General features: G+C 41.0%; 1 protein-coding gene across 1 annotated transcript in view; it reads left to right on the forward strand.

The window, feature by feature from the left end:
* The window catches only part of ADAM12 (ADAM metallopeptidase domain 12), a 359,573-nt gene that overhangs the window by 329,943 nt on the left and 17,593 nt on the right, over positions 1 to 12,037 (forward strand). The window contains exons 18-19 of the mRNA XM_060241431.1: positions 1,598 to 1,706; positions 11,577 to 11,712. Coding sequence (XP_060097414.1) covers positions 1,598 to 1,706; positions 11,577 to 11,712 — 245 coding nt within the window. The remainder of the gene's footprint in view (positions 1 to 1,597; positions 1,707 to 11,576; positions 11,713 to 12,037) is intronic.

The raw sequence follows: 12,037 nt of genomic DNA on the forward strand, positions 1-12,037 counted from the left end.
ACAGGTCTAGTCTAGATGGGGAGATTTCTGTTTTCACCATGACATCCTAGTTTGTTGATAAAGGTTTCCCCGTCCATTTTGCATGTTGAGTCCTCAGCATGCGCTTTTCTACACCAAGTTTTTGCAAAACAAAAGTCCCCCAGAGCCCTAGATACCCGTGGATTGATTCTCCATTTTTTTCCTAGTTTCCATAGAGTATAATGGATTGCCCAGCAGACATTCAACACCCCCCCCCCCGCTTTTTGACAACCCTGAAGCAGGGCGACGGGCTCCAAAACAGGAAATCCCTGCCCCCAACTGAGGATTGGCAACCTTAGCTGAGCTGCAGGAAAAACTTTGGATGGAAAAAGCCTAATTTTCCATGCTTTCCTTTAGGACTTGCTTCTTTGACAAATATGCACTTTTCTGTCCAAATGAAAAAGGATCCTTTCAGAGAAACTTCTGACATCAGGGTATTCTCCAAGTAGTTTAATAGCCCTTGGATACACAAAAACCAAACCAATAACTAAGCAAAGCATCTGGAATACTGCATTACAACATTATTTAAGTCTTATAAGAAAATGTGATTTCTTCAGGGACAAGAAATTTGTGCCTTCTAATTACCTGGCCAATCTGCTAATTTCCAAATTTAGAAAAGCGTTTACTTTGGTCCAATTCAGTGTCCTACATTTTACACTCTTGCAAGGGAGATATAGTGGAGTTCCATACCAGAACATGCATGCATTTGTGATAATGGGAAGTTGAAACTGTTGGACATATTCTATTGTATTGCCAGTTTTAATATGATCTTAGATATGATTTTATTACTCGAGTTTTTTAAAAAAAAATTCAACTAGCACTGAGGAATCGTACATTGTCTTTAACTTCTCTAACCATAAGTCTTGGTTCATGGATCAAGTGGCCAGATTTTGTGTAGCTGCTAGAGCCTGCTGTAGTTCTATTTCTAATAGGTCATATTTGCTCATTTTAGTATAACTTGTGTAACTTTTTATGTATTGTTGCTAGTTGAGCTGGTTGTTGACTATAATGAATAATCTTTTAAACCATTGAATAAATCCATTATTCAATCACACCATCTTTTCGGCCTGTGACATTCTGAATGTTTGCCTTATACTGAAGTCTTTTAGCAGCTGCTGGCCATAGAGTTCTGATTCTAGGCTGCCTGGAAAAATGTAGACTTATCAAGTCGTCTGTGTGACTGTGGTTCTCCTTCAATGTACAACTGCTTCTACATCTTCCTGTGAAAATCTAGCTACGACTTATGGAATAAGAAACTCGGGAGTTCTGAGAGAGGATGGAAGAAACATCATAATAGAAATTATTTTTAAAACTGTTATCATGCAGAGCACATTAATATTTGCTTGATAAATACTGATGGCATGTACTAGTTCCAGACATCATGTCACCTGCTTGGAATGTTGTAAGATGTATTGTGTAGGCCAGGATGGAGTTTGACCAAAAAAATATGGACTGCTACAGTAGGCACAGTAGCAATACATTATTTAGTATTTCTTTATTTATTAATTTTAAGCCTAAGTAATCATTCCTGTTTTCAGTGGACTGGCTGAAAGTGGTAAGGATCTCTTATATTTTCCAGGTCTGCAACAATAAGAAAAATTGCCACTGTGAAGCCCACTGGGCACCTCCATTTTGTGACAAGGCTGGATTTGGTGGCAGCCTAGACAGCGGACCAGTCAGGCAGTCTGGTGAGTAAATTGTTGGCTCCAGACTCAGTCTATGAGGCAGAAGCTAAACAGTTGGCTTTGGGCATTAGATTACTGAGGTATAGGGTTCCCAACCCCCCCTCCCTGCCAGGGGACCCCTGGATTAGGAGCCTTTCCCCCCGATCTCCAAGAACGTGGAAGCGGGGGGGGGGGGGAACGGCGCGGCCTCCCTTCGCGAGGTGCATGCTGGGACTCGTAGTCCTTGCATCCTCTCCGGCTGCTACAGGCGTCTCCTTGGGGAGTCTGGCCGGCGGAGGGGGGGGAGCTCCGCCCCCAGAGGACCATGTGCATTTCTACCTCCGGAGGCTTTAGTCGCTGATTGAAAGGCTTCCTCTTGGGATGGGGTGTCTGTGTTACTTTGAAAAAGTTGGCAGCAACTCGTGAGTAGAGAGGCCGATCCCCCTTAAGTGTTGCCAGAAATGGGGGGGGGGGGGGAGTCTGCTGAGTACTTCATTATTCTCTATGTGTAGATCGATTCTCATAGGGTATAATGGGGAATTGATCTGGAGGTTTTGAAGGCTCTGGGGGTGCTGTTTTTTTAGGTAGAGGCACCAAATTTTCAGTATAGTATCTAGTGACTCTCTCCAAAGTATCTGCCAAGTTTCAAAATGATTGGACCATGGGGTCCAATTCTATGAGCCCCAAAAGAAGGTGCCCCTATCCTTCATTATTTCCTATGGAAGGAAGACATTTAAAAAGGTGTGCAGTCCCTTTAAATGTGATGGCCAGAACTCCCTTGGAGTTCAATTATGCTTGTCACACCTTTGTTCCTGGCTCCGCCCCGATGTCTCCTGGCTCCACCCCCAAAGTCCCCAGATATTTCTTGAATTGGACTTGGCAACCCTACTGAGGTAAGGGCCTAATGTTCATGTCCCCAGACTCCATTTATATATGCAATTTATAATTGGTTTCAGTGAAGAATGGCATAAAAACATCTAAGGCTTTCACTTTCCTTGTTTCTCTAGCAGACAGTAAAGTGACAACAAACAGGCTGTTCGTTCTTCCACAAAGACATTCCTGCCCGCTGTTTTTCACATTCTAATGTCACCTGTTGCAAACATCTTTTCATCTTCACTATATATTTATCAGACTTTGGGGCTTCTCTTCACCTTTAAATTGTCTCCTAGTCTTAGAGTTGGGTCATATATTCAATCAAGCAATCTTTATTACTTTAGCAAAAAAACCCATACATTACTGCAACTTGTTTCCTGCACTTAGTAAACAGTCCCCTCTTGCAAGTAATGTAATTTTAGGGGAGAAAGCTCATACAAAAACATGCACAAACTCTCTGGTAAGGTAATAAGCAGGGCTGGCCCTGCCACTAGGCAAACTAGGTGATTGCCTAGGGCGCCAGCCTTCTGGGGGCACTGAATTGGGCTCCTTCCATGCGACTCGGTGATGTTATCAATGCAGGGGGGGCATCAGATGTTAGTCTTGCCAAGGGTGCCAGACAGTCTAGGGCCAGCCCTGGTAATATGCCATTTTTGGTAATATGCTCTGTCTCTATACCATATTGTAGAAACAGTTGAAATTGTTGCACTAATAGCGAACAATCTGTTTCATGCTCTTGATGAAAGACTTTAATTATTCATCAAGCCAACTTGGCTGAAAGCTGCACTTTTGTAGCTACATCAAAGCCGTTGTCCTGGAAGATCAGGGATTTAATTGCCATCTTTTCCAGGCAACTCACCTTTCTTTTGAGTGCTTCCATGCTTTATAAAACTGCCTGCTTCATAGAATTTTAGATAACAAACTTGAGGTCATGTTTTTGTAACATGGCTGCCGTATTTCCCTTTATTAGCAGATTAATAATGAATGCTGTTTCTCATATACTGACTTGCCACATGGATCATCCCCACTACATACAAATAGGGTTTCAAAAAGCCTGTGTATCATGATAAATATCCTTAACCTACCTGATACTTCCCCCCACATGTACTCACTGGGATGGACTGGATAATACATAGTCTTGCAAGTGGTGGAGAGCAAGTTGAGAAAAGGACACCTTACCTTCCTGCTATCCATCTTGCATCACTGTTTGTCAGTACAAGAAGGTAATGTTCAAATGGAGCCAAATCCCATGCAGCTTATTTTCCCAAAAGTATCTGGGAATCCACCATGCAATCTGAGCCTACGTATCATGAATTTCGTCTTATTTGAAAGTTATACCGCTGGATGGATGGGACAGTGACATCAAAGATGAAACATGCATTGTAAATAGGTGTGTATAGTGTTATGTGTTGTCTGTTCCAGACGAATGTTCTAGGAGGCTCTGAACTGTATCTTTGCAGGGATGTTCTTTCCAGAACCCTCATCCTTCAGTTTTCCTGTTATTATATCCTAAGGGTAACTCCTAGTACTTCCCCCCCCCACACACACACACCATTATGTGGTGTCAGACTTGATTTTCTTCAAAAAAACTGTATTCATCTCTTCTCTGTCTACCACTCTTAGAACTTGTTCCTGAAGTTGCGTGGGATTTGATTTCCTTCTTACTGCTTTATTCTGTGCAATGTAAAACCTCTGACTTCTGTGGCTGTACTCTTACATTTAGCTGATGATGAGAACAGAATCAGGCTTATATTTGCATGTACAGCTAGCAATTGACTTGGAAATGATATCACTTTTTTGTATGAATAGCACTATTCAAAAGTAAATTAGATTGCATTTACTGCATACTAGTTCCTGTAATGAACTGTAATGCTGAGCTTGTGACATCATAATAATTTCCATAACAATGCAACAGCATTACAATTTCACTGCAAGATGTAGCTGACTAAAAGGACTGTAAAAGAGACAGAACCTATTCAAACACAAATCTCTCCTATAATAATAAAGAAGTCCGAGAGCAGAATGAGTAAATTTAGGGCCACAGTACTAAAATCTCTAATTCCCAGAGCAGTTTGACTGATGTTCTTAGGGTCAATCGAGTCAGCGCATCTTCCTCCATCTTCTTTTCCTTAGTTTTCCCTTCCACACATGCTCCATAGTGACTCTGCATATGCAGAGCATGGTCATAATGGCTGTCATGGTGACATGCCACCCCTTTTTGTTTGTTTGTTTTTCAACACATGACATAGCACTATAGTATAATAGTGCACAATAGTGTAATATTGATATACAAATAGTACCCTCTCCTTGAAGTGCCACCATGCACCTTTCATTTTCTTCATATGGATCACAAATAAACCACTTCATGAGTTGAGCGGTGACTTCCTGCCCCACTCTAGCCATCTTGCAGCTTCCCTTTTCCATTCCTTTCCAGGCAATATGATCCAGAAAGTGATAGGTAAGGGGTGCTTCTGTCACAGCATTTCTGGCATGTGACCTATGTTCTTGTCCTGACTGTATTGTGGACCCAACTGTCTTGCCATTCCCCTTATACCTCTACAACAAAAAGAGCTGTATATTTTTAAAATCAAAAACTGGGAATTTTAAAGAACTAAAATTTAAAATGAAAATAGGGCTTTTTTTTGTAGGAGGAATTCATTTGCATATTAGGCCACACCCCTCTTATGTAGCCAATCCTTCAAGAGCTTACAGGGCCTACTGTAAGCTCTTAGAGGACTGGCTACAACAGGGGTATGTGGCCTAATATGCAAAGGAGTTCCTGCTGCAAAAAAGGCCCTGGAAATAGATAACTAGCGATAGATTGCTATAATGTTACTGTGTTATAGTGTGGTAGCATGTTTCTTTGTTTGTTTTGAAAGCCTACAATGACTGCTTGGAAAAAGGTACGTTCCAAGGGCACTGGCAGTGAGAAAATAGCACTGATGGGGGTGGGACCTGGGCAGGGCATTAGCATATACACTATTCCTTACAAATCGTGCAATAACGCATTTGGACAATGCTTGTTCCAAAAAGATAAGAGTAAAGCAGATTTGGAAAAGAGTTATTGAAAACAGAGAAGAACTGAAAATAGCATGGTTACAATATGGAGGAATGCAGCAGCTCTCCTCAGAAGGTTTAATGATATGGTGCGGGGCTATGAAGGTTCGCCATGGACAGGATGTCTTTTCCAGGTATCTCTCCACCTACACACCTGCCATTCTTCCTTCTCCCTTCAGGCCTGTAGGAGGCAAGGGCCTTAACAGACTGCCTCAACTTTGATTCTAGGGTTTTACTGGAGAAGGCCCAGAGCATCCTCCCTGTTCCCAGACATCCGCCCTTTTTTAGTCAGGGCATGTGCTGACGTATGGCCAAATCTGAAGCATGAAGAACCCAGGCACAATGAACTAGAAACAATTTCTTAAACAAATAGTACAACGAGTGTCAATTGAAGAAAAGTTGTAAAAATGGGGCAGAATTAACCAGGGCAAAACTCATAAAGAACCTGCCAGAAACCAACTAATATCCCTGACATGACTCCCTTACTTAGTTCCTGTCCTATTTCAACACCTGATCCAAGTTGGCCAGCTTCACCCCACCATGGGATCAACACCCTCTAAAAGCATTCTCACAGCTGCTGTTCTTTCAGGGTGAAAAACCTTTCTCCCTGCACAGGGCCTTATATGCTCTCTGTTAAGAGTTCTGCCTCCTTGATACAGTTGGTGCCTGTTTTCCCTCCATTTCTCCCTAGTCCAATCCTAAAGCTTGGAAGGTACCTGGGAAATGTCAGCCTATTGCAAAATTTATACAAAGCCTTTGTGGAAGAGAGGGTTCTTTGAGATCTGCAGACTTCTTATTTTTAGACCTAGGGTCATGACTGTTCTCCAGTTTTGGAAGCCAAGATGGAGAAATATCTAAGTGTGGAAGCATCTGAAATGTCATAAAAACATAAGAGAAGCCATGTTGGATCAGGCTAATGGCTCATCCAGTCCAACACTCTGTCACACAGTGGCCAAAAAAACTCCAAGTGCCATCAGGAGGTCCACCAGTGGGGCTAGGACACTAGAAGCCCTCCCACTGTGCCCTCCCCAAGCACCAAGAATACAGACCATCACTGCCCCAGACACAGAGTTCCAATGATAAACTGTGGCTAATAGCCACTGATGGACCTCTGCTCCATATGCTTATCCAATCCCCTCTTGAATCCGTCTATGCTTGTAGCCACCACCACCACCTGTGGCAGTGAATTCCATGTGTTAATCACCCTTTGTGATCTTTAGATCACAAAAGCTTATACCAAAAATAAATGTTTTTATCTTAAAGATGTAATTTGTAAAGCAAATGTGATTAGTTAATCAATGGTATCATGAAGAACTCCTATTGTATAAGTTTGGTGAAGTGATTAAGTGTACAGACTCTCATCTGGGAGAACTGGGTTTGATTCCCCACTCCTCTATGTGCAAGTTCTGGTGTGACCTTGGGTCAGTCATAACTCTCTCAGATAATACTCCCTCAAAGCTGTGGAGTCTTGTGAGCAAAAATGCTACTTTGCAAGCTACTCGCATAAAGTTGTGAGCTACCACATAAATTAGTTGCTCTGGGGCTATCCTTCCTGAGCTAAGACAAAAATGTGTGAGCCAGAAGCTAAAAAACTGAGCTAGTTAACACTAGCTCTGCTTAGAGGAAACACTGCTCTCAGAGCTGTTTTGCTCAAGAGCAGTTCTCGAAGAGTTCTCCCACCTACCTCACAACGTGTCTGTTGTGAGAAGGGGAAGAGAAAGGAGATTGCAAATCACTCTGAGACTCCTTCGGGTAGTGAAGGACGGGGTATAAACCCAATCTCCTCCTCCTTCTCCTCTTCTTCACATATGGACACGGAATCTGAGATAAACAAACCTGGCCTACTTCACAGATGCCATACACAAATGCATGCCCATCACTTGACTATTGAACATTGCATGTGTTGTTGGGCCATTATGGTCTACAAAGAGAACTTTTATATCTCTCAAATGTAATGCAGTTGACTGGACTCAGTTCTCATGTTCAGTTCCCAGTCATCAAATGTACAATAATCATGTGTAGGGAAGAAAATCAAATAATATATGAAGCAGCCCTTAGTTCCATGCAGATCTTTCATATGGCTGACATGAGCCAAATACACTGCACTCTCTTTGCTATAACTTGAGAAGAGAAATGGAGTTTATGATGTTTTTAAAGTCAGGACTACTTGCCTTCATTTTGTGGTTTGTTTGTTTTTAATATAGCACTGCAAATTAATGTGTCATGGCGCTTTAGCTATCAGTTTGCAGTGACAGAACTATGTCTTGTAAACAACAATACAAATTTCTAGAGAAGCAAATGGTTCTGCCCTGACACTTAAATTTAAATATGAGCCTTTATTAAAATAGTTTGAATTATGATCTGAGTATCTACACATCACACTGGTAAAGGAGTTGCCTAATGAGATGAACACCATTTGTCTTAGAAATACACAGCACATCTTGATGAATTTTTAGTGATCTAATTAATTTTATTCAAGCCACATGGTCTACATTGTTAGTTTCTTACATTTCCTCTAAGTTTAATGCTTAGAATGATACGTAATGGATTTATATAACGATAAGCTGTTTTTAATTGCTTATTCTGAAGTAAGTTTAGTACTTACACTGAGGTTTGTCCTGAGGTAAAGCCATATTGGTGTGCTGTTGGCATCCATTTTCTTCTTTACCTACCAATATTCCTGTTTGGCTCTACTTGTCTTTAGCCCTTCTTAAATACTAATTGGTATGTGCCAAAAGAAAGTGCAGGAATAGCCACGGAGAGTATTAAAATGTGTACGAGAATTGTTTCCAGTATTTCATAACCTGATGAGTAAAATAAAGGAAAGAGCAGAACCTTCCCTAACAAAGTAAATATCTATATACTTTAGCCACCCATGGCCCCCATCTGAGAGCTAAAATTGCAGATCAGGGCCACCCAGAGGCTAAACAAATCTTTCTTTAAACTTGGAACATTCCCCACATTTGCAAAAAAAGTCTTAACATTTTTAAAAAATATACAGAAAGTTTAAATCCCCCCCCCCCCAAAAAAAATGCATTTCTGTTATCTGCACAGACAGTGCTCTCACCCGATCACAATAAAGCCACTCCAGAGCACCCTGGTGGCAGGAGCTGGCAGCCACACTAGGCCCAACATGGCAAAGGAAGATGCCAGCAGCCAGGAAGGCCATCATGGTGGGGGATGCCAGCAGACACACAAGACCCGGCTGCAGTGGCCTAGGATACAGGAAGTTCCAGTGGGCTGGCTGTGGTGACAGAAGATGCCGGCAGCCACACTGGGATTGGCTGTGGTGGTGAAGGATGCTGGCAGCTACGCAGAATTGACAGCTGTGGCACAGGATGCTGACAGTTGCACTGGGCTCAACTGAAGCAGAGGAGGTTGCCAAGGTGATTAGTAAATTATGGGGCCTGGAGCTGCACCAGACTTGGCGCTTGGGGGAGGGGGGGTTAGGAATTTCCCTGTGAATGCCTTCCTCCCCACTGAGCTATGATAAATCAGCAGCAATGGGGAGCGATTCCCCCATGAGTATCACAAGTTCCCACTTGTCTCACTTATTAGACAGTGTGATTAACATCCACTATCCCTTATCTCTTATCCATGTAGATGACAAATTAATCTCTGTAACATTAGCAAAATGTCTTAGTACTTGTTTTTCTAGTGTTTTGCGGTCTGTTCTGCAAATCAGGTTAGCCCTGATATTTGACCCGTACACACATGCAGTTGACAATGTGGAGCAATCCTAATATTAAAATTGCAGGCAGGTCTTTCATATGGCTGACATGAGCAAAATCTGTAATCATTTCATTATCACAGTTGTTAAACAATAATCAGATTATTAAACCTTTTACGATGCAATCCTAAATAGAGCTACCTTCTTCTTGACCCACTGACTGCAATGGGCATAGAAGGTTGTAATTCTGCTTAGTACTGTACTGTTAGAGACGACCAGAACACGATATTCCCCTCTCAATCCATTGGCAATATCTCCAGTTAATCAACTGTCATCATACCATATTTGGCACAGATGCACTTGGATCTTTAGACCTACCTAACATATTTGTCTTTTTTGACATATATAGAAAAATAATCAGAAGCACACAAATCTTTAAGTGCCTAAACTGAAACTTTAACATGAACCTGTAATGGAGGAACTATGGCAGAACTGGAATATGGAACAGAATATGCAAATTCAGGGGGGAAAGGTTTGGCAAGATATACTGTACAATGTTAACTGTAATTAGATTACAATTAACACAAAAAAACAAGATCATTCTTTGCAGCTACTAGATGCCTCATAGATTCTCTCAGTCGGGTCTTTTTTGAACAGAAACGCACAGGAATGCTGTCCAGCCTTCTTGGTATCAGGGGATGTGGCCTAATATACAAATGAGTTCCTGCTGCGCTTTTTCTACAAAAAAACCCTGTGCGAAACAACGGTACTTTGAGGGGGTGTGGCCTAATAAGCAAATAAGTTCCTGGTGGGCTTTTTCTACAAAAAAATGCCCTGTTTTCAGTTATAGCTATCAGACTTCATTTGATAGGTATTAAAGATACAACCTACCAAGAGTTAATGTGATGCCTATGTTATGGGTAAGTCTGATTATTGTGCCAATTTGGTTAGAAATTAATAGACAAATTAATTTTACATTAGAATGCTAAGTGGAACTCAGTGGAATGGCAGCCACTGAGAGATGACTACAGAAGGGGGTACAGTCACACAATTATATCCCTTCCAGCATAACCTGGAAGCATCAGCATTCACCACTGTAGTGCTTACCAAAATTTTTCAGATGACTGTAGACTATCACCCAAGCATGATGCCAGAAGTGACATAATGTGCGGGGTCAATGATCACTACCTCTCCTTTGGCCAACCTGTTTCTGCCACAAACAGCTGAGCATCAGTAGGCAGTAGACAAAATTGCTGGGAGGTTGCCTACTGTAAGCAGGCATCTGGCAAACCTAGTTAGGGATCATGTGAGAAGAGATACAAATAAAACCTGGATTTGAGAGATTTGGTATGGTTCTTCTATATGATTTGTCTCTTCCACACACTTTCTCTGTACCTGCATTACCCAAATAACACAGGATGGAGATAGCAGGCCCTTTCTGCATTCAGGTTTGATCCAGATTTTGTGACCACTCAATCAACATCACTTAAATTGATTCTGCATTTAAAAATTTGCTTTGCACCTTTCCAAATGAAAAATCTGCGGATTTAACTTATGTATTCGCATTGTTTAATGCACTTCTGGGCTATATTTTTATTTTTAAGCTAGCATTTTGTGGTTCTATAGATTGTGTGCTAGATGGTAGTGCCTCTGCAATATTCCCCTTAAGTTCAGTATGTTTAGCAAAACTAACTTTGCCTTGGTTTAAAAGTGACAATTGTTTTCACTCATCAAAAACCTCTACAGATTCTTTCATCATGTTGAAGATGGGGCTATGTCATGACTGAACTGTGATCCCCATACAAATTAATATTAGAAGCTAGATTGCCATGGAACATACACTGAGATGTAAATTAACATGACAATCTGACATTTAAATGCAAACTATGGAGGTTTAGGGAGGAGTTTGGAAACCAGAAGGAAAACTTCTACAATTAAGACTTAGATCTGGATCTGGAGAAAGCTCCAGGCCAAAACAAGTTTTGAGAACTGGGAGGCAACAGCAGAGTAAAACTGCTGTCAGTACACATTCATACAAAACAAATTTAGAAACTAGAAGAAACCATGAGGCAAGACAGAACTGAAGGCATATGTAATGTAGAAGGTAGCTTTGAAATGCGCACAAAAGAAAGGATTGAATGGCTAAGGGCCGCAATCATGTAACTCCTAAACCAAATGAAAAGCAAAAGATGTATTTTTATTGGTAATGTACGATGCCATTGATAAAAGTTAGACAAAATTCCTTTCATTGACCTCAGTTAATTAATCAGAATGTTGCAACTGTTTGATTTCAGATAACAGAAGTTTAATAACTGGACTTCTCATTACCACCCTATGCCTTACAGCTGCTGGGTTACTTATGTATCTCAAAAGAAAAATCTTAATTAGATTGTTCCTTATAAATAAGAAGACTACAATAGAGAAATTAAGGTAAGAAATATCTTAACCTCTCTTTTTTCTTTAATAAAAATAAAATAGATAAAATAAAAATAAATAAAAATTTAAAACACCAATTTTCCATTTGTTTTTAAAATCTTCAAGGCTGAGCATCATCATGCTCATGTATCTCTTTTTCATTTTTGTTTTAATAAAATTCGTTGTAAGTACTAGCCTCCAGGCTTACCCGGGGCCACTTCTGCAGCCACAGGGGTGGGGAATGAGTGAAGAGGAAGGATGCCCTGTTTTCAGTTATAGCTATCAGACTTCATTTGATAGGTATTAAAGATACAACCAACCAAGAGTTAATGTGATGCCT

Source organism: Heteronotia binoei, chromosome 6, assembly GCF_032191835.1.
Source record: "Heteronotia binoei isolate CCM8104 ecotype False Entrance Well chromosome 6, APGP_CSIRO_Hbin_v1, whole genome shotgun sequence".
NCBI classification, from domain to species: Eukaryota; Metazoa; Chordata; class Lepidosauria; order Squamata; family Gekkonidae; genus Heteronotia; species Heteronotia binoei.